This window comes from Oreochromis niloticus, linkage group LG20 (genome assembly GCF_001858045.2).
Source record: "Oreochromis niloticus isolate F11D_XX linkage group LG20, O_niloticus_UMD_NMBU, whole genome shotgun sequence".
Classification (NCBI taxonomy): Eukaryota; Metazoa; Chordata; class Actinopteri; order Cichliformes; family Cichlidae; genus Oreochromis; species Oreochromis niloticus.
The window spans coordinates 30,050,944-30,073,701 of record NC_031984.2 but is presented as its reverse complement, the minus strand read 5'-3'; the positions used below and the strand labels follow the sequence as shown (position 1 = coordinate 30,073,701).

General features: G+C 40.7%; 1 protein-coding gene across 4 annotated transcripts; it reads right to left on the bottom strand.

The window, feature by feature from the left end:
* Positions 1 to 223: 223 nt before the first annotated feature.
* LOC100695310 (carbohydrate sulfotransferase 11) lies at positions 224 to 20,908 on the bottom strand. Of its 4 annotated transcripts, none has more exons than XM_005454082.4 (4): positions 20,375 to 20,908; positions 6,729 to 6,808; positions 6,075 to 6,239; positions 224 to 5,953 (listed from the first exon to the last, which is right to left on the bottom strand). In XM_005454082.4, the coding sequence occupies exons 1-4, from the start codon at positions 20,466 to 20,468 to the stop codon at positions 5,273 to 5,275; spliced, it is 1,020 nt and encodes a 339-aa protein (XP_005454139.1). In that variant the 5' UTR covers positions 20,469 to 20,908; the 3' UTR covers positions 224 to 5,272. The 4 variants fall into 4 exon arrangements, with proteins under 4 accessions (XP_005454139.1, XP_005454140.1, XP_013129206.1 ...); XM_005454083.4 differs by having other exon boundaries at positions 6,075 to 6,236; XM_013273752.3 differs by having other exon boundaries at positions 6,729 to 6,805; positions 20,375 to 20,907.
* Between the last annotated feature and the right edge of the window lie 1,850 nt (positions 20,909 to 22,758).

Here is a 22,758-nt window from a genome sequence, read left to right as displayed (position 1 = left end):
CACTACTTGATATTACATCCCTTTAATGGAGGGTCAACACAGCCTTACTATTCATAGTGATGTTTTTCAGAACCATACGACCTCATCATTACAGCAGTGAGTGCATACTTATTTTGTGTTATGGAAAGTCTTTGCACATATTGGACTTGAACGTTTTAGCTCAGCTCCTGACCAAATCCAAAACTTACCTTTAACCCCAGTTCTTGGTCATAGTCTGTCTTGATATCCTTGATTTTCTTTGTCTTGTCTTAAAACCCCAAAATAGTAGAGTTCAGAAAAATCCCACTCTTGTGGACACGTTTAATCCACGCTGGTAGAATTTGCATCTGGTGTCACATTCTGCCTGTGTTCACTGTGCCCCTTTTTAATTCACGTAACAGTTAAAGTCATGTTTAAGCTGCTTTATATTCAGACTTTCCACATTTAAATGTTCAATAAAACACAAAGGATAGAATCGGTAAAAGTTCATCACAGCATGGATGACTAAATCAGACTGGCCCAAACTATGTTCTCGTCTTTCTGCTTGAGTTTACATGATGTCTCAAAATAACAGTGAAACACAAATGTGTGTGTACATGCACTCATTAAACACAAGGAGAGTTTCTCATTTTTTTTACACGCATGCACTTTTCGAGTAAGCCTCAAACATCAACGCGTTTCTGTCAACAACCCGTCTTCTCAGTGAACTTTTATGTGAGGTACTGCAGTGTTAATAGGTCTTTGCTAAAAGCTTTTATTGTAACACTGTTAAACACTAGATGCATAAGAACTAGTCTATAGACGTGTACTACTTGAATCCCGGGTTAGTCATCTGAGATCAGTGTATTAACTGTGATACTGTGAGATTTAGACCACAGCTGAGGTTGTGTTGTACCAGCACATAAGTGAGTCTTAACCAGTGTGGGTGAAGGGGCTGGATGATACAATTTAAACTTTGTCATTCGCATAACAATTAAGGTTAATATGACAGTTTTAGGAAATTAGTTATTTACCTTTTGTGATTGTTTACGTCTGCTGTTTGAATTTTTGACCGTGATCCAAATTAGACGCACATTTAATTTAAAACGGTTAAAAGGAAAAGTTCAGTGTTTTAATAAATTATTATTTTCAACTGCCATTTCTAAAAATGCAAGTAACTAAAGTACTCTGAGTAAAATATTTGGATAAGAAGACCAATAAATGGATGTTGCTGGTTATAAAGCCAGGGTTGTTGTAGTAGTCCCCCCCCCCTTTCATGTTTACATGGACGACATATAAAATGATGTTCTTGTAGTGTACAGTAGGTGGCGTGATGTCTGCCAGGTTATAACAAATTAGAGGGTATTTGCATTGTAACTACAAAATGTTCTGATCCAAAGTGGAGTCTCGTATACCTGCAGACCACTGCACCAAGTGGTTAAAAGAGTACAATCACTGATAAAAACATGGGAACATTACTTAATTTGGTAATTTTATAAGCATGGACCCAAGTTCTAGTCATGGCCATAGCTTGTTCACAGTGCTGCCTTTTATCCCAGATAAATGCTTAAACTGTAAAATGGAAAAAGCTAACTATTTATCTATGTCAAAGGCAATTACTGTAATATGAACTTTAAATAGTGAAACACTCTTTACCTTAAAAGTAGCATAACCTTACGCTAGTATAGCTCCCTAGTGAGCTATACTTATATGTGTAGCTCAATAGAGCTATATGTATAAGGCTTAGAATAAGTTTAACTGGCTTAGGTAAGCTAGCACCTGCTAATTACAGCTAAACCTTTAAAGTGAAGCAATGGTAACAGTTTAGCTACTTGTTAAAGATAGCTAAATACTTGCTTGCTTTAAACTTTAGAGTGATAACTATTTACCTTAGCACTAACATAACCAAAGGCCCTAGTCACACAGTCTGCAACCATCTGGCAACAGCCAAACATGTATTCTCTGAAAAGTTGTGAATTGCTGTGAAGAGGTCACTGTGACGTCGCTTGCTCAACTCAGTTCATATGGGCCTAGAGACCAGTCAGTAACTGCCAGTGTGCATTCGACTGGCAGATGGTTTCTCTGTATTGTGTGCAGTCACTAGCATGAAAAGGATTGCAAAGAGGTATATTGTACTTCACCGAAAACCACCTTGTAATTGCTTTAGTCACTAGCAGATTGCTGCGGTCTTCAGCAATTTGTCCAGAAGATGCTGACTTTGAAAAACTATTCGACAAGTGGTAGTGAAACTGGGAAAACAGGGTTGTCCACTAGTCTCTGGGCTTGTGTGAGTGAGGCCTAAAAATCTATGAGCTACAAACTATAAACAATGAAAACGAACATTAATTGCTAATTCAATACCTGCTAGCTATTAGCTCAGCTTAGCTCACTGCTAAGTGGCTTTTAATTGAGAGTGGTCAGTCTTTGCATCTAGCTTTTTGCAAGAAAGCAAACCTCTATTTTATTTCTTTCTTTTTTAGTGTATCATCCAGCCCTATTGGACAGTATGGAGTGCAACTGGAACAAAAACATCTGACTGCAAACTTGCACTGTGTTTTATTAGTAGTCTGAAGTTGCCTTGAAAGCAAAAATGTCAACCATGTTGTAACTAAAATCTCGTCTACAAGCATCTCAATGTTTAAAAAGAAAAACAGAATCTGTATTTAAATGTTGCAGCAGTTCTTTCTCTTTTGCTTTATCTTCGTCAGAGCTTGTACTGTACTTCAGTGTTGACACTGCCACGTTATGATGTTAGGGCCTTTTTAAGGCGCCTTTGTTTTCTAATCTTGCTGTGTTAAGTTCTTCAAACTTCCATACCTACACTGTGCTGTCTTATGTGTCTGGAGATTAAAGCAAAATTGTTGGTGAGTGTTAATGTGACTTTGTGGCTATGAACAGTTCTATTTTAATGAAAAAGCAACAGACTAATTTCTGATTGTCTGTGGCGTTATCATACAAATAAGAAAAAAAAAGTCCTGCTACCCCAGCATGTGTATGGTTTTTAAAGTTTGGGGCAATTTTACTATTCCTACTGCAAACCCCCCCCCCCCGCCCAAAAAAAAACAGGGCAAAATACAGTTTCTGCACATCTGTGTTCAAATGGTGTTCAACTATAGGACAACTGTCATAATAATAAAGCAGACACACACAGTGCTGTCATTGTGGGTTTATATTTTTTTAAACTTCAAGGTAACCAGTCATTCACTATCACATCAGCAAGTGCACTTCAGTTATCAGATTCACAGCTTGGTGTCACAAGTGCATGAGAGATTCTTTCAGATTGTGTTCTGTTTGCCGTTTCACAATGACTCACAATGACAAAGATCTGACTCAAAGAACATTTCTACAGAAAATGGTTTCTTTGGCTAGCTGTGTCCCACACAGCAGCGTCGGGGCATCTGAGATGAAAACTTAGCAGATTCTAAATTAAAAGGTGAAACATACATTTCGTGCAGTAGATCATAAAACAAGAAAAAAAAGTAAAGTGTGTAATCAGGTTTTGCCAAGTTGCAGCTTCTTACAAATTACGACTTAAATTACAAACTGCTACGCAGGAAAGCATCAGAAAGGAACACCCTGTAATCCATGGCTGGAATAGAAAAATAAAATATGGCACAAAATTAAGGCTTGAATAAAGACACAGCTTTTAACATGTACTAATATTGCACTTTTCAAAGCGTAATTACAGGAAAACAATAAGAAAGGTTGGCACGTGTCTGACTAAATTAAACATACTTTATAAAAGAAACCCGAAGGACGTGCAGATAAGAATAAACAGCCAAAGCTTCAGTGTACAGTGAGCAAACCGTGGGTGTGTTTCTGAAATGTTCGCTTCTGATGTTTTGAGATCATGTCTCAGCAATCTACAAAGAATAAGTAATCCCAGCTCTTAATCTTGATAAACTGTGTAGCACTGAGATATTCAGATTATTGTAAGGAATCAAAGAACTGTTTGTTTTGATTTCAGTTTATTCGTTTAGGGGAGATCCAAATCTCTTCTAGCTCTTGTGCCCAATTCTTGTTGGTTAAAGCCATCTTGAAATGCCTTTGGGAGTTATTTTTAAAGCATAATCTAATCTTCCTATAATTTAAGTGGATGCTGGGATATAAACAGATATGTATGATACAAACTGTCTCTCGCTTATGGTGCTTGCAAGGAAATATCTGAGGTAATATGAATTTTAAAGAAGTTATTTTTATCTTTGGCAAATATTTCAAGTCCATCTTAAATGCATATTCTGTCTTCAAAGAGTTAATGAAGGTCAAACAGTGTACTGATCATATTTACTGAACGAGGCCTGTTTGGTGACTGTAGGTGGATTAAACCTTGGTGTGCTTGCCTACAGCCCAACAAGGGGAGCTCTGACCAGGACTAGTCCTGGGCTGGACGCAGCCCTGACCACAGCTATGTGGTTGTTTGTTCAGCCTACCTGCTCAGAGCTAAATACAGGCACACGATAGATGAGGGACGGCAACACACTTTTACTGGAATGAGGGAGCGTCTACGACTGGAAATCACTCTGGGATCTGTGGGAGCCGGTGTGAACGAGAGCTGTGAGAGTTGTGCAGATTTAAAGCAGGAGGCTGATGTGGTACGCTCTCACAGTTTTCTGTTTTAGCATCGGTTAATGTGCAAAAGCTGACACGGCAAAAAGATATTGACTCTGAAAGAGAAAAGTTTTTTGTTCTTTAAGAAAAGAAAATCATTTCCTCTGGAAAAAAAATGAGCCCGACATCCTTGTTTTCCAAAACAATAAATACTGACATAAATAAAGGCCTTCCTAAGAGACGGCAACACTATGCTCAGTTTCACAGTCAGCACATTTACCTGTGAGAAGAGAACCTGCTCCTCTCAAGTTTCATTTCTGGCTCATTACCTCTCAGAAGATGCAAAAACAAAGAAAAGAAATCTGTAGTGAGAGCTGCAGAAAAATGCTGATGAGGCACATTTCACCAGCTCTACAACACTCCAACTAAAGTCAAAGCAAGGCTCGCTAAATTTGATGAAGCAAAACTTTGGCAAGAAATTGCAACAAACACAAAAAGGATCTGTTTGTAAAGAGATGATGTGTCACCTGCAGTCTGCTGTGCTAAAGACAAACTCCATCCTCACTCAGTAGATAACAGCACACACACCATCTGTCTTCTTCTTAGGCAGTTTTTAGTTTCACTTACTGGAACCAGAAAATCCAGTCACTCTCCACAGCCGTTAACTGTTTCCCTTGGAGAGTCCCAGTGTCAAGTCTCTGCTTGTGATGGACCACTCCGAGGCAGGGAGCAACACAAAAGTGCCTGAAAGGACAAGTGATGCTTATCAAGTCCTGAGATACTCTGGTGTGGAGTAGTTGAAGAGCATGAAGTCCATGCGATACAGGTTGAACAGTTTTTTCTGATAGAAAGGACTGATGTGCTTAAAGTAACGCGCCGCCATGTGGCCGTCTGTCCTGGTGGTCTTGCCGGACGTTGGAAATTGAAGCGTCCCCTCCACTCCGGCCAATCTGAGCACGGCCTGAGCATCGGGCTCCAGAGTCTCGTATTTCCCCACAACGTCATAGTGGATCAGGCAGGGGTGGCAGAGGGAGTGCACCCGCTCCCAGTGCTCGTTAAAAGGTTCCTCCCGTTGCGTCCGAGGGTCCACGAGATACTGGACAAACTCAGGGAAAGTCACATCATCTCCTTTCTCGAGGGCTTCCGGCTTGGCGTTGGGCCTGTGCCGGCGGATGATTTTGGTTCCATAGCGTTTGTGGAAGGCAGTGTTGTACCTGCGCGTGAATTTGTTCCTGTAGGCCGACACCAGCCGCTCAAAGGGCTCCCGCACAAAGATGAACTTGAGGTAGCTGCGAAGGCGCTGGTTGATCTCTGCGACCGAGAACTCGGAAAGCGTGCGGAGGTTACCTGCGACGTGGGCCTCATTAGCGGGGATGGCGAGGGGGTCGGTGTAGCGGCCGTCGCTGGTGAGGACCATGAGGACACGCTTCCAGTTAGTGCAGGCTACCTGCAAGTCAGAAAAGGAAACACCTGTGAAATAAAAAGATGCACCTGTCTCCCTCTATCATCATCCATTCCTCTCACATTCTCTCAAACCTCTTTCATTTCATCTGTACGTGCTTACCAACCTTGGGTACATAGCAGTAAATAAGGCCATGCATGTCGTCAACAATGAGGTGTTTGAGATCCTCGGGCGAGAGCACGCGGCGCTTCCTCGTGTGACTCAGACATGCCTGCTCCAGCAGCTCCCTGCGGCCTTGGAGGGACTTGTGAGCTGCCAACAGCTCCAGCTGCTTGTGATGAGGACGATGCAGAGAGAGAGGGAGAGGCACAAACAACTTTCAACAAAAGCCTTTTAAAAACCGCTGAAGGCCAGCTGTCAGTACAGAACTTAACTCCTTCAAGGATTTCATGTGGAACACATTTTACTAAAGATTGGACTCTTTCAAAGGTCTGCACATAAAGTTTACACAGATGACCTTTGCTTATGAAAGCTGGCAGGCAGGCTGCAGGGGTTTTTGAGTGTTTGAATGTTAATAAGTAGCTTGATACAAATTTAAAGTGTTCTCACTAAATGCAGCATCTCGTCAGAGACCGGAAGCCTGAGCCCAAGTGTTCATTTTGCATTATGTTTAATACTACAGTGTGTTTAGTACTGAGCTTTAGATGTTGCAGTTGGTACAGTCTGTACAGTGAAAGTGAAACTTGCTACCTACTAGCTGTCACACTATGTGTGTGCGATTGTGTGTGTGCGTGTGTGTGGTGGGACAGTACGTTCTCACCTGGTCTCCATTATAAAGCGTCTGCAGCGGACTTGTCCTGCTTTTCCCTGGTCTGGTGACAGCCTTCAAACCAGCTTCTGCTTTTAAACAACAAACGTGTTTTACTAAAATGGACACAACACTGAAACCTCTGAGACGTGAAGTGGACAAAACTGATCATCTCGCTGATCACATACTCCATATAAAACGAGCACCTTTGCTCCAAGGTCTGAAAAGTGACAGTAAGTCAGTGGTGCCTTAAACCTGCACTAAATAATATTCAGCATTGGGGAAACTCATGCGGGTGCAAAACAAAGAATGACTGTGTAGAAGTGTATGTGGAAACAACCTGTGAAAGCTCTCTTTTGGGTGATCTGAGTAAAGTATTTCCTGACTGAATTTTAATGGAGGACGTTCATTTCTGCCTCTGCAGAGTCACAAAGGAGGACAAAACAGTGAGCGCTTCAACGTGTTAACGGCTATGAGTACTGAAAAGTGCGTTAATGTTGCTTAACACTCCCCAAAGGCTGTGGTCCCCCCTAGAATCCATCCCGCAACCAAAACTGTCCAGATAAGCAATGAAGCCTACAAAAAATGCCAAAGCCTTTGATTACAAACTCCAAACCCACCATACACCGCTCTGATAAATGTACCGGAACGAACCCAATCCATGAAGGTCCCGCCCCATAACCCACGGGACTCGCTCTGCACCACAGGATACCTCCAGAGATCCTGCATCCATTCTGATGGATCAGAGTTGTTCTGCAGCAGTCAGGACACATGGAACCCTGCAGCAAGTCTACTGCATGGTGTGTCATATTTCCACAACCACTGATTTAAGTGTAACCACTTCACTGTTATTTTTTTTTTAATTCAGTCTGCATGTAGGTGACTAATGAGAAACAGCGTCTCGTATATTTGCACAAGTTTAAATTTCGCTGTAAAGATGTCCAAATGGAGTTACAGACAGAGCCAACTTTCCACCCATCTGCTGGTCCCGTTCAGTCATGACGTGATCTCCCACCATTCATTTATACTGTAGATTCTATAAAACTCCAACACCTACATTAATAACACTTTTAGCTCTTTTAGCCTCTCTTTGCTTTAAGAAGACCTTTACCTGCTCACAAACACACCACAGTTAGCTGTGGATGCAAATGATGTTAGGCTGAACTGGATGATCTGGGAGAGTCTAGATACTTGTGCCCTTCCTCCTTCTTCAGCCTCTGTAAACACATCTGTCTTCTTTCGTCCATTCCTCTATGCCACCCCCCCCTGCAAACACAGTGTTAGTGTTTAGGTCTGCAGCTAATGGCACTAAAGTGAGAACAGAAATTTGTTTTGCACATGTGCCTAAATGATGCAGAGGGCTGCTTTACATCAGGCACAACGCCAGAGTGAGACAGAGGTAAGTAGATGTGGGGAATGTGCTTTATGCAGTTGAGCATTTTTGGGGGAGGGGTGTCTCCATACCATCATATGGAAGGAATATTAACCAGCAAGGTGAATGGCTATGCTGTAAGTATGGAAGCCAGATGGAGACGGAGGCCATTTCCCTCCTACTGTGTCTCTTCTTTTCAGCTGAATACATCAAACAAATAAAATCGAACCCCTGCTGTTCTGAAATGTTTAAAAACCCATCAGCTGTGCATTCTGGTCTGACAAAATACACTGTCACATGTTCCAGATTGACACGAAGCTGTAAATCATAACTGCTTCCTTCCATTTTGAGGAAGAAGCAAACACAAAAAGGAGAACAAATGGTGACAGAGCAAATGTGTAATGTTCACTCACACAACAAGAAGAGGGCGGATCTCAGGTCAAGGCAGGCAGAGGCTGTGGCCCAGGCAGAGGCTGTGGAGACACATCCTCTGCCTGGGCCACAGCCTCTCTGCGTGAGCTCACATGAACCATCAAAATCCTCCACTTCCTCTGGGTAATCTGTGCCACATCATCAGCAACACGCACAGATAGACATCAAGTCTTCCTGGACTCACTGGATACATAAAAAAAATCCACACCAGTCCAAAAGAAAGAACATGTCATTTCTGATATGATTTTGTATAAACCAGTAAAGATGTCTTTTGTCAGCACTCAGGCTAAAAGTCACACTAACGGCAACTTCGAGAGATTTCTAATTACAATACATGAGGCATGTGAGCTCTCAGTCTACAGCACAATTCCACAATTATTAAGCAGATAAACCTTCAGCAAACCCAGGACACTTCCTCAGGAAGCTGGAAAGTAGGTCAAGAGACACTTGTGGAGGGTCTGTTAATAGTTTACTGTCTGTTTTGAGCATAAACGCTACATGGACATGAAATGTTTAGGTTTTCTATCCATGCCAAAGTCACGAGGAAAGCTCAGGAAATGGCAAATATAGGCCACAATCCAATGTCAACAACTGGATCATCAGCTCCACTCCATACATGACACAAGTGTCTGAGGAGATGCACTCAGCGACACTGAAAGCAGGGAAAGGGGAAACTAGCATGGCTATAAATGGCAGTAGTATGCAATAGGTACTCTCAAGCCTGGATTATACTCTGTTGCTGACGCAGACACAGTCACTGTCTGATGATGACATTTACATCACACAGGCCCAAGTGCACTCATGGATGTGGAAACTAAAAACTTCACACTGTGCTGAAGTGAGACCACAGCAAATAAGTCAGTTGAATAATGTTAATGCGTGTTTTATTATTTTAAATGATTCTGTTTTCATATGATCACCTTTTTATAATAATTTTGTATTTATTTAAAAATGTTAGGAAATCAACATTCAGTGGACTCTGACGCTGCCTTACACACCTGAATGATTACTGGTCTCTTTCTCAGAGCAAGGAGCATAGCTATTATACTTTAACACTGGTATTAGATCACTGCTCACATATCTACTCAGAAAAACACACTTAGCAGATATCCACAGTCAAGGTATCACTATCATGGAAAAACTGGAAATGTCAGTTATTTGAATATGAAATTATAAAACTTTTAGCTGGGGTACAGGCTGTGAGTCAGTCAGTCAGTGTTGAATGTGAGCTCGATGGATAATCGTAACATGTTTTATAAATCATTGTGGCTCCCAGAAATCTATTCACCAGCCTGTCAAACACAGGACTCGGGCTGTTATTTATTTCCTCTTTGTGTCAAGGACACATTTGTTTTTTGATTCTTTTTTCTTTATTCATTAAGACAGACTCTTAATATTCAGTGAGTGGCAAGTTGATGTGAACAGATAAACCTCAGTCACTGCTATCTCTGCAGCCAAAAAATATCATTTCCCTCAATACATTAGTTTGTTTTTGTGGTTTGCAGCTGATAAGCACAGTTGCAATATCTAAGTCAAGTTTGTAGTCAACATGACAAACACTTTACTTGCATAACCTATAAATATGGGTGTATATGGTCCACTGGTGTGTATTATCAATACAAATGGCTCTACATCGTTCAATCCCGAATTCCTCTATCAGGTCAACTTTTCTGATATTTTATAATACATCACATGACCACGAATACATCTGTGGTTACTATGCTCTGATCATTGTGAAGCTTAGTTTCTTTTTCTTTTTTTTTATGTGTATGTGTGTGTTGAGTGTTCTATCACATCCACCAGAAAACCACCACTTCCTCTCATATCAGGAAGTGACAACATACCGATAGCTGAAGAGGAGTAGAAGAGGCCCAGTCTCGTTACATGCAAAAAGCCTGTGTGGGACTTGGAATAACCGGCTGTTTTGTCCCCACTCTACAAAGGCAAATCACAGCCCTGCTTTACTGGCAAAGAAGCTGCTTCCCCTTTTGAAAAACCTCTTCCCCTCTATAATCATAATGCATACAAGGCACAGAGAATTATGCTGCATCACTTATTATGCATGGGTGTATAATTCAGCTTAAATGCACTTCAAAAGAAGGCCTATCTTTATTAGTTTCCATGAGCTGTAAGAAAAGGGCAATGTGATGTATTTTATGTGAAGTAAATAAAAGTCTGGCTCACCAGCAGCTGACAAAGGCAGGGCAGACTACAGCATTATGAAGAATAACGTGTCACCAGGCAGAGCCTGATTCATGGTGTCACAACATTCATGTGCTACAGACTGCAGATGTTGGTGATTGCACAAACTAGATGTGGTGGTTTTACAATAAGTGACACTAGGGAGCTGGCAGCCACTTTCCATTTTACTCTTATTCTTCTTATTTTTACTTGCACACCTCTTACAAACCTTCAGCAGATGCACTGACTAACCAGTTCCTGTAAGTCATCACATCCTTTTTCACCTGAAAAATCTGAAAAATCTGATGTCAGACTTGAGGTTGGCCTGAAATTTATCTTCTCTGAAACGACATGTAGCGTGTAATGAACTGATCTGTCTGAGACATCACTGCAGCTAACAGTCTGCCGATGCAGCCATCTGCCTTATCGTTTCTACACCTCTGCCCATCTGTGTTTCAGCACGGTTCATTCAGAAGTCTTTTTTACGTTCCAGTAATTTCAGTGAAACCTCACATCGTTCGAGATTTTACATCCAACTCCAGCAACCGTCAGCTCAGCATTGTCAGTATTTTTACACAAGAAGAAGCTGAACACGTCTGATTCATAATTACAGAGCAGCACAGTCGTGTAAAACATGTCAGATAAAGTGAGGTATACTTCAGTACAGCTCCAGTTTGAACTAATTTCCTGTCTCCTGGTGCAGCTGTTGAGAAAACGTTCAGCCACAAACAGTTCATAAAAAACACAATTTAAGGTTTGGGTACACACACTGCTGCCACAAACAGAATCCAATCCTGTGTGAACCTCTGCAATATAACCAGTGCACTCCGGTCTCTTACACAGATCTAAGTGTTACAAACACATCAGCGCTAAAAAGCTAAAAACATGGCATCGATGCTATTTTTGCAGTTTAAGGTAACTATAAATAACTTCATCTTTATGTACTTAAGACACTAGCCTTATTAACCATATTAACACCTTTTACATTATAATATTAACACAGTACAAACTTCCTACAGGTGTAGCACATGGTGTGATGTGCTCTCTAATGAGCTGTTGGCTCTGTTGGAGACCTTAAAGACATCACTTGTTGTGTCACAGCACCTGCACTGTTATCAGCGTCAGATGATAAGTGGCGGTGTGCACACATGCAAATGAAGAGTGTACTCAGGCTACGTCCACACTAGCCCGGATAGATTTGAAAAGGGCGTTTTTGTCTGAAAACGCTCGGCGTCCACACTGTCGTTTTCAGTCGTTTTCACAGAGTTGTGTGTCCACGTTTTCACTGCGCATGCGTGAAACGCAAGAAGATTCAACCTGTCTCATTTCTGTCTGCCGTTTATTTATTTTCCGGCTCTTTGAAACGTCGTGGCAAAATGTCGAGGAAAAGCACCGAGTTTTTTAAATGGACTAACAATGAGGTGGAGTTGTTGCTGCGAGTAACACAAAAGTACAAAGTTGCAAAAGAGAGTAAGAATTGTAGAATTTGAAGAAAAGCTATCTGAAGCATGTACAAACTGATATTAATCTTTTTTGGGCTGTCAAAATTGAGAGCCAACAAAACAACTGCTGTATAGTACCCTCCGCTATCTTTGTTTAATTGGTCACTTGACTGCATCACATGACTAATACGTGTCATCGTTTTCAAAAAGTCTCCGTTTTCGCTGTCCACACTGCAAGAGTGTTTTTAAAACACTGCGTGTTCCTTGGCGAAAACACCGTCTCAGTGGCCAAAACGGAGAGAAAACGATGCGTTTTCAAACGGAAACGCATTAGTGTGGACATAGCCTTAGTTTACTGGATTAAGCTACATGTATGAATAGATATGCACAGGTTGTGTCTGTATATGTGTTTAATGACAAATGTTTACAGTGGGTGTCTACAATATGTTTAGGTGAAAAACAATCCCCACAGTCTGTGTGTGGGTGAGATGACAGAGTGGGCCCTGGTGATGCTGTTTACAGCTTTGATGTGGAATCCATCACTGTCACAAGACCCAGAGAGGATTCGGCCTGTGTGAAGCATCAATGATGGCTGTCAAAACAGCCTTCAAAACTCTGTCATTCATGGCTGACAGTTTGCTTTTTCACATTCGGTGAATTCAGTTTCCTGTGTGTGGTGGCAGCTATGACAGTCCACTCCAGACTTAAAACTTAAATCAGAACAGCTCATATTGTTCAGATGCCACGGGCACATCACTGTTGAGCAGACAGTTTGCTATTGTCTCCCATAGCTGGGGAACACAGACACAGATGCTTTACCACCCTACAGCATGCAAAGTTGCATACAGCAGTCCAGCAAATGAAGTGGAATAAAAATGGCGAGGGTGAATGCAGAGCAAACAGCACTGTGAGCGAAGAAAATACTCATGCCCAGAAATGATGATACTAGCAAATCCCATATTAACTATGGCAGGACAACTGACTCAGCCACACAAAATGATGCTTTGCGTCTTCAATGGGACCAAACTGTAAATTTTACGCTGATGAGAGAAAATGGTTTCCTGTGTCAAACTGAAAGAGCACAAAACTCTTTAAATTAGCACAGCCACAGAAGCAGTTCAGAGCAGTTAGCTTTTAAAGGTGACACATGCGCTCCGGGTTTGACAACACACACGTTTAGATGCTCAAAGGACACTCGCATAGTGACACTGAGGCAGCACAGCTGGGTCAGAGCAGCCACATGAAAGAAGAACGAGTGGCAAAAGATTTAATTCTATTTTTGTACAGTGATGTGTTTGAGCAAAAAGACCAGGTGGAAACAGGTTATGTCAGGGAAATTTCAACAGTGTCACAAATCTTTTTGTTTGATTTTGGGGGGGGGAGCTAACAGTAATATAAAAGTAGGAATGATAATGTTGCTTCTGGAACCAATCAAACCAATTTACCGTTCACACTTTAAAACGGAAAGATGATTACAGACTTCCTCCGCCTAACAGATCTTGGTGAGATTGCTCACTGAGTAAGTAAGTATTTCAAATTCAAGTCTGGATTTAACAGGGAGCCAATGAAGAGAAGCAATATGAGATATATGATCTCTTTCTACTCCCTGTCCTTACTCTCACTGCTCCATTCTGGATCAACTGAAGGTTTTTTCAGAAAGTTTTAGAACAACCTGATAACAATAGTAAAGTAATGAATGTAGGAACAAGCATCACTCTGAGAGAGGATGTTTCTAAAAGTGACCCCAAGGTTCCTCACAGTTTTACTAGAGGCCAACTCAATGCAATCTAGAGTAAGTATCTTAAATGTTGCTTATTTTCTTTAAAAAAACATATCATATTCAATTTTGTGTCCCTTCATATTAATCACCTGGTTGTCCAAGCATCCCCCTGCAGTAGTTGCATGGACACTGTATGTTGTCTATCTAAACTGCCTGACCATAATTTAATGATGATTGAAGATTAGACACACAATATATTCATTCATATCAAATGGTCAGTCATAACATATCACTAAGCCTCTTGTAATATACATCTTAATCTCATTTCAGTCAAATTCCTAACTAAGTTCACATTTAATGGCGTAACACATGACATGACCTGGGTAAATGAGTTCATGAGACCACTCTGGACAGGACTTTGTGTTACTGTCTTAAACTCCAAACCGAGGGTGTTGTTTTAGGAAGTCAGACAATAGAACCACAATAATAATTTGCACCGTGCTTCCTGTCGCTGCTGGGACTACTGTACTGTCCTTTCTTCAGTCATGTGGTTGGAACAGAGTTGGAAATAAGTCTTTAGGTTGACAAACACAGGACAGAGCACGGGAGAAGCAGTCGGCAGCACCACGTGCTAATATTTAGGCTGCTGCACACTCTTACATCAGGAGTGTGAGCGAGACAAAATACAAAATGACAACCAAAAATGTGAACGAAAACTCGAGCCACAGTGTTATCGAACATTACACGCCAGCGGACACAGCCCAGGCCTCAAAAGGAACCTGATGAGGAATTTGAGAGTGTTTAGATAATGTACAAGTCACACAACTGACCCATGCATGAGTGTCACCCCCCACTTCACTGAGACTATACTGCCTTTCATGAGCCCTCAGTGGATTCTCCCATGGAGAATTCAGTGAATATGTCACTTTGGTTTATGTTCACCTTATGGAATATGTACTGAGGATACTGCAGAAAATTATCAATGTTTTTTAATTTGTGGGATTATTTCCCAACAATTTAAAACAGTTTGACTGCAGTTCAGATGCAGTTTTTGTAATAATTGAAGTTTTTGCCTAGTTAGGATTTAGATTTTAGTTCATTACGTACCCATGGTATTTATTTAAATTCTCTTGTCCAGTGTTGTAGTACATTTATCATGTTCAACTTCTGACAGAAAATATTTAACCCAAAATTCACCTTATATTTTCCTAATCCCACTTAGGAGTCAAAAATGAAGCTTCAGGTTTGTCAGAAGTAGTGATTTTAGTGATTCGATCTTCATCATGATACAAATGTATAGTATTGACTGAAATGACAAAAAAATGATGACTTTTATCCATATCGCTCAGACCTGCCAATAATCTTGTATGCAGCTGCAGAGATCAAGTATTATTTTTTACTGGGATAGCAAAGTGCTACAGAATTCACAAGGCTGTGCGTGTGATGAAAACACCACAGTGAAGCAACACCAACCACACACAACCGTCAACACTGTTTGACACTGATTACCCAATCCTTCACCAACAGTCACACTCTATTATTGGAAGTGATTTCCACTGCAGATAAAACCTGGCTACTCCCACAAGGAAGTCTGTCACTTGTAAGTCTTGGTTTTATTAGGCCACCATCCAGAGCCATATGATAACCTTGGCTTAAGGTAACAAATGTATCTGCCTTTTGCTGTTATAAATGAATCAGTCTTTTGTGTGTAAGGCAGCATCAGACTTGACTTAAAAATTAATTTCCTAACTTAATAAAATTAAAAATAGCAAATAAATCCAACAGCATCAGTTTCTGGAACTTGAGTTTATTGATAAGATAATAAATGACAAAAGGACAACAATAAATATATTACAAATAGTCTTTTCTCAACTCTGCATTTTACTTTCATTTTTTTGTTTCATCTGGTTTCTTTGTTTGTTCTGAGTAAACCTCATTTCACCTCTCCTCTCACACATGCCACATGTGGAGGGGAGCTCACAGAGACAGATGTAGTGAAACAATGTTAGTTAAGTTGGTGGCAACAGGTTATGTTACATTAAGCAAAGTAAAAACTTCCAAACAAACAACATAAGAATAGTGAGAGCATGAACAGGAGCAAAAGATCAAGCATCATTATCAGAACTCATTTGATCTCAGTTTTTGGTTAAATTAAACACTCCAGCAAACAGAACCTGGTGGTCGAGTCAGAGAGAAATTCCTACAAAATGAAGCTTTGCTGTTAGCTTCCTACAGGCTAAGACAACTCCCCAGCTAATTTAGGCATGCTGCTGCTGCTGGGTGCTGCTGTGCTCCATCTGATCATTTTGTTACTAGCCGATCACATTGTTGTTGCTGATATGACAATCAGATGGGGACATCCAGATGTACAATACAAGAAAGGCTTTAAGCATCTGGTCAAAATGTGTGTTAAACGCTCCTGGTGTGTAAATGCATTTCCTATGGCTATGGTCCAGAATTTTGTTTAGAACCAGCTGAAAACAAGTTGAAAGTCTATAATCAGATACCATTAAAACTAAAAGCTATAATCTCCACCCCAAATTTTCAGTGGCATATTGTCTCATGTTAAAAGACATGCCTACAAGTGTTTTCAGAGCCGTGCTGTTATCAGCTGCTCCGAAAACAAAGGGAAACTGCAAAAATAGTGAGGCTAAATACAGAAGCTCCTTGTTGCTTGTGTGGTTTGTTTCCTGACTGACATCCCAGTTTTGCTCTATTATTGGTGATTTATTGATTTATTTCTGCAAAAGAATTCATTCCAAGGTATCACACAGCAGCTACCATTTCAGAGTGTAACACGTCGAACAGCCTGACAAACTTAGTCTATTTAGGAACTTTCAAACATCAAACAAATAAAACCTGGACAAAGAAAAGCACCTGCATTGTATTGTATTGGTTTGAAGTTGCAACAACAGAAATAATGGCAGAAAAAAGTCAAATCTTGAAAAGGTTAACTTGTTAATTTTCAATTATTTTTTCCAATTATAAGATTTTAGATCTTATTTAGATGTGTAAAATGTATTAACACATCTAAATAGGTTTTTTGATTGTAGAAGAAGAGCATTATGGAAAAGTTAGAAATGAACCTTAGATGAATTATGGAATTAGTAATGTTAAAATGAAGAAGCTTTAAAAAAATAAAATAAAACATATTGCATACTGTAAAAGGCTAAACCGCTCACTGGCTGCATTTTACAACTGACCTAGCTTTTAAAACTGACCTAGCTGGCTACAACAAAAGTTAAAGTTTATCACTTTGTTCACATCTGCCGACATCCAGCATTCACACTGCTCCACCTCAGTCTTCAGCTCTTTACATCCTCAGCTCTGCTTTTCAAACCTGAAACCATCTGATTCTACTGCTCTGTTCTCGATTTCACTCTTTATTTGCTCGGATTAGTTCTCCACACTCAGAACTCTATGGCTCCCCGACAGCCAAGTGGCTGGCCAGTGTATCTGCCACTGCTCAATATCCTATCCACGACCCGCACACTGCTAGCCGCTACATTAAAGATAACAGATGGCTAATGTGGCTAATGGATAATTGCTAATAGTTAAACTGCTAATGTGCAGTGGCCAGGTTAACCTTTATGATAACTGCTTAATACTTCAATGCTGTTAAAATGGAAGCTTTACCTCTTTAAATTCCTCCTGCAGTACTGTTAAGTGTCATGAGCGTTAACTACTTCAGCTGTTAATGAAAAAAAGAAGCCATGTGCATGTCTACCTGCAGTCGTTGCAATCAAATTAATATTAATATCTGAGTACTGATTTATTTTTTTAACCCTAGTACTGGGTGTATGTTACTTATTGTGCTTGTGCTTCAGTACAGATAAACTCAGTTTGGTTTCTGCTAGCTGTTTACAATTGTTTGCATCTCTTCTGCTGTCTTACCTCACTTATCCAACATTTTCACACAGTTGAATTCCCGATACATATTATTAAGTTGCAAAACAGAACAACTCTGAAACATGACAAATTAACTACAGGGCAAAGCTGCTAACATATTCAAGCTGTTTCCCAGCCCACTGCTGCACATCTGAAGTCCTGATTTTTGTAACCACGACGTTGTCAAAAAAACTCTACATTCACAAGTAGAGAAACTTAAGAAAAAGAAGGACGTTGATAACCTAACACAGACTAAACACCTACACAACTGAGAGAGACAGTAAGGCACAGGCAAACTTAATCAAGGCAACAACGTGGGTGGGAACTAAGAAAAGAAGGGTCAGCTGAGGTCAGCTTAACTCGAGGCGACTCAACTTTTAAGGGTTTTCCATTAGCTGGTAGTACCTGGTACCAGGCACTTTCTTAGTAGTGCTCAGCTGGAGATCCAAGTGATCTGAGCAGATCTGAAAATGTGACGTCAACAGAATGCATGCCACTGATTAGCTAGTCTCAATCAATGATTAAAGTCAGTGATGATGATTCTCACGAATCACTCAATGATTCATGAGAGCATCTCCTTCACAAAAATCAAAGTCTGACAAAAAGCCATCAATGAGCAGCAGGTACCATCGCCTCGACATCCTCCACTGTTGTGCCGTTCGTGTCACATACAAATGACATCACAGGATTTTTGGCCACGCTGTTATAACAACCCCACACACATTAGGTGGTACTTGATTGTAATGGAAAATGTTGAGTTGAGCTGCATCATGTCAAGCCGAGAAGGTACTAGTGCAAAAGGCCTTATAGGGAACTAACCTTCAGAATTAACAGGGACACGCTGTACACTGAAAGGGAGACCAAGAACATACTCAAACAAAAGAACAACTAAACACAGACAGGGAACTGAAATGGAAACCAGCACAAAGATAAAACTATTAACTGATCTATCAGAAACCACGGGGATGATCCAGCACACCGTGACACACGACTTTATGGTCAGTGTAACTGCACCAAAGCCACAATGGAAATCCTATGAACTGTCTGCAACATTTGTGTTGATCATCAAGTTTTAAGGTCTTAAATCCATTTTTTTCTCTACTTAAGCATCTGCAGGAAAAACAGTTCTTTAAGGTTACTCATCACAAAATCCTTCCTGACACCAGGGCTTATGGAACAAGTTCTGGATAGAACCACAGATCTGAACTATGGAAAAATGCAATACCTTATGAATATCTAAAGAGAGTAGCCTGAAAAGTATCTAAAGATGCTAAAGTGTGTGCCCTGTTTCATTTCAGAACAATTTAAAGGAGAGCAGAAGCTAGGAATGGAAAAAAAAGTGAAGTAAACAACGCTTGGATCTCAGTTTTTAAATTCACGCTGAGTAGATATTCTGCTGACATCCAGTTAATTGGTTTTTTTTAATGTGGCTCCAACCTGCTTTTCATGTGGTTTTCATTTTCTACTAGTAGGTTCTAATGCAGCCAAGCCTCAATGGGTCAACCAGTAAGGGTATATAGTCTGTAGATGGAAGGGGGAGGTCAATGAAAGTGCTTTAGTGTGCTGCTTGTGGAGCTGGCAACATGTGGTCTGTGTGTCTGCTACTGAAAGCTATAAAATGTGATTTAAAGGGTTTTTTTGTTTTTTTGTTTCAGGTGTGTGTTTCGTGATATTCAGGTGGGGTGCATGTGATTATTTCTTTTGACATTTCCTTAACACGTGCAGTGTTACCCTGGATACCGTTCAACAAAAACAAAAAACAAAAAACCCCACACAGACTGATGGAAAATCCTCTTGCACAAAAATATCACGTACAGCTGATTTGTCTGCTCTCTGTGCTCTGCTGTTTTCTCTCTCTTCTTGACAAACCAATTTAAATATTTGTTCTTCCTCTTCTCTAAGCGCATGTGCTGCTTCACTTCAGTATGCATGGCAAGGCACAAATCCATCATCTGGACATCTCTTTCACCCCTTACTCCTCACCCTGGAGGTCTGCAGTCCTTTTTCTCTGTGCTACCCAGGAAACAAAGGCAGAGGAGAGGAGAGGTAAAAGGAGGAGAGGAGGGTCACGGTGGAGGAATATGTGTGTTTTTGTTTGTGTGTGTGTGTGTGTGTGTGTGTGGGGGGGGGATCTCTCTCCAAAAGCATGGGGCTTTCAAACCCTTCCACCTTTTCCATGTGAGCTTATTCACGTTTCATTATGCCACCATTAAAACTTCACAGTTGTGCAAAATTGCCTGCCAAAGATGCAGACTCTAGCAAGACCACAAGACCAAAAAGCACGAAGAGCTTTATTACTTGTATTTTCCCCGCTATTAATTAGTCATTCACATTCCCTAAACCCTAAATTCAGTGTGTGTGCCTAATTATCTGTAGTTTCTTTCACTCGTTACACCAGCGTGTATTTTCCACGACAGCGAATGAGAAGAAGAGCTAGCTTAGCTAACGTCAGTAAAGTGCGGACCCTCTGCCTTCTCCTTCCTTGTGATAACCACACAATATATCGAACAGTTTTATTTGCCGTATTTAAATACATTAAAAAAAATGTTCGTTAAACAGTACCCTAATAGCGTGAGTGTAGCACTGTTTCCCCAGTGAGTGGAATATATATGTGTGGGCTTACCTGGTTTGGTGATGCTCTGAAAGTACAGCACGAGAACGAAGAGCGAGCCGAGGCACGTCGCCAGAAACAGGCGTCCTCCCCGCGGCATCTTCATCCTGAAGCCCGGCTCTGCTGGCGGAGCCTCCGACCCCTCGTCGCTGCCTCTACGCAGTTCATGCGAGACCGCCCGGTGGCAGATACGAGACACTTGAAAGCGATATGGACCTATTCATTAATTACGGGAAGCAACCGCCCAACCTGACAGAAATAACAGCGCAGTAATAAAGCCGTTAATTGTAATGTGACGGGTATAAATCCACTTCGCTCTGGTCGCTACTTTTTTAAAAACCCAACAACAATATTAATTATAATGGCACTTTAAATAACACTGGAAATAACGTCATGTTGATATTACAGTCCCCCCCCAAAAGTTATTAACAGCCCTGTTTCTTCTTAGTCTATTTGCTACCCCCGCCTGTGGTGTGTAGAGTTTGTCGAAGCTACACAAACTTGTCCTCCGCCAAACTGAAGACTGGGCACCCTTGCCATGACGTCACACACCCCCTTCTCCTCACGCGTACTCTCCCTCATCAATGCTCCATTCAGAGACAACAGGACAATTTGGTTATGATGGGGTTTTTTTGGGTTAATGTAATGTAGTTATACTTGTCCCAGTATTGTATGAAAAGGAAGAAGTTTCATCCCATGATTGTAAAAAAAAAAAACGTTCAGTCGCATTAAACTTTATATACTTTTTTAAATTTACAGAATGTTTCTATTCGGCTTACGACCAGCACTTGAAGGCAACATCGCACTGCAGCCATGGCATGTCCTGTCTTTGACTACAACTAGTGTATAAATGGCAACAGTTCAATGAATTATTTGGATAAAACAAGAAAAGCTTCAATGGGCTTTTTGACAAAATAAAAAATCACTAAACTTACATAAATAAAAGAATACGTAAATGCTCAGATTTAGTAAACATACAGAACAGATAGTGAAGAGGCTGAGTTGTATTTTTTAAAGTTTAAAGAACTAAATAATTATAGTATTTTAACCTTTATCATTAAAAGAACTCGTCAAGATCAAGAAACAACTTAATCTTTCAGGACATTTCACTCCTGTATGATACTGGCATCACTCCACCAGGAATAACAGCTCATGTATTAGAAATACATGAATGTGTTATTAACTTCCTTGTAATTATTTCTTTTTTTAAATCCTCTTCTTAAACCTCAAGATCTGAATATCTAGAGTTCCGTAAACTGCAATTTTTGCACCAGGTTTTTTTTTTTTTCACACTCTAGTTAAACTTCCCTTCTGAATACGAAGACATACTTTTTAACTGTCAGGCCTCGGGGAAGTTACTGAGTTCTAGTACTGCTTCAAATGTCATGTACAGTGTGTCGAGTTTGACGAGTTTTACAGGGGATATATTTTAAGTTAGTTACCTAGAGAATGGAGATAAAATCATCAAAAGAGAAAATAGAAACTGGGCTTGAGTCCACTAAACGAAACAGATTTTTATCAAAAGCATCCCTACAGAACGCTCATTTTCATTCCTGAACAAGATAAAAGGCCGGTGTACACAAAAAAGCGCAAAGCAGTGTATCTTAGTAGTCCAAACAGCACACATCTATGGCAGGACCCAGCCCGAACAAAGTCTAAAGACGTGGCAGACACTGAGGCAGTGAGGAGGTGCCAGGTCGGTGTGTGAGCAGTATAACCACTCGTGCTGCCACATTTGAGAATGCTGTAATTACCCACATGCCCATCATTAGGCCTACAACATGCAGCGCCTCTTAGGTTTCTTGGAAACACTTGAGAGAGATCTGAGACTTGAGAAGGAGAGAGGCATAGTTAAGAATGGTTTGGCAGATTATGTGGTTGTTTGGGGTCAATGTTAGCTTCTACCGCTCAACTCTCCCCAGTTCATGGTTTACTGACCACCCACGAGGCTTGGAGTAGAGTTTCATCACCAGCCCACTAACTAGTACTGTGGTAAATGTGTGCAGGCTTTTTTAGTTGGCCTGAGGAACACGTCTAGAACACCTTTATCATTCTCTAATTTAATCTTTAAAACGTCAATCTATTGTTTGTGGTCATGTATGGAGAAATTTGTTTTCCTGCAAGTGTTACCACACAGCTTAGAGTCTCTCAGATATTTGCTACTAATAACAGCAGTGGCAGTATTACTTTACTGTTCTTCAGAGAGACGTGCTCATTCCTCTCTCTTCTGGTTCTTTTTCCTGACTTGAAATTATCAGTTCAGCTGACACACCACATATAATCGCTATAGACGCATGTCTGCAGACCTGCAGATTTGCATAGCAGATATCCGTCAATCAAACATTTCAGGCAACTTATTGTCATAAACAGTGTGTAACTACACTAAGTGTCTTTGT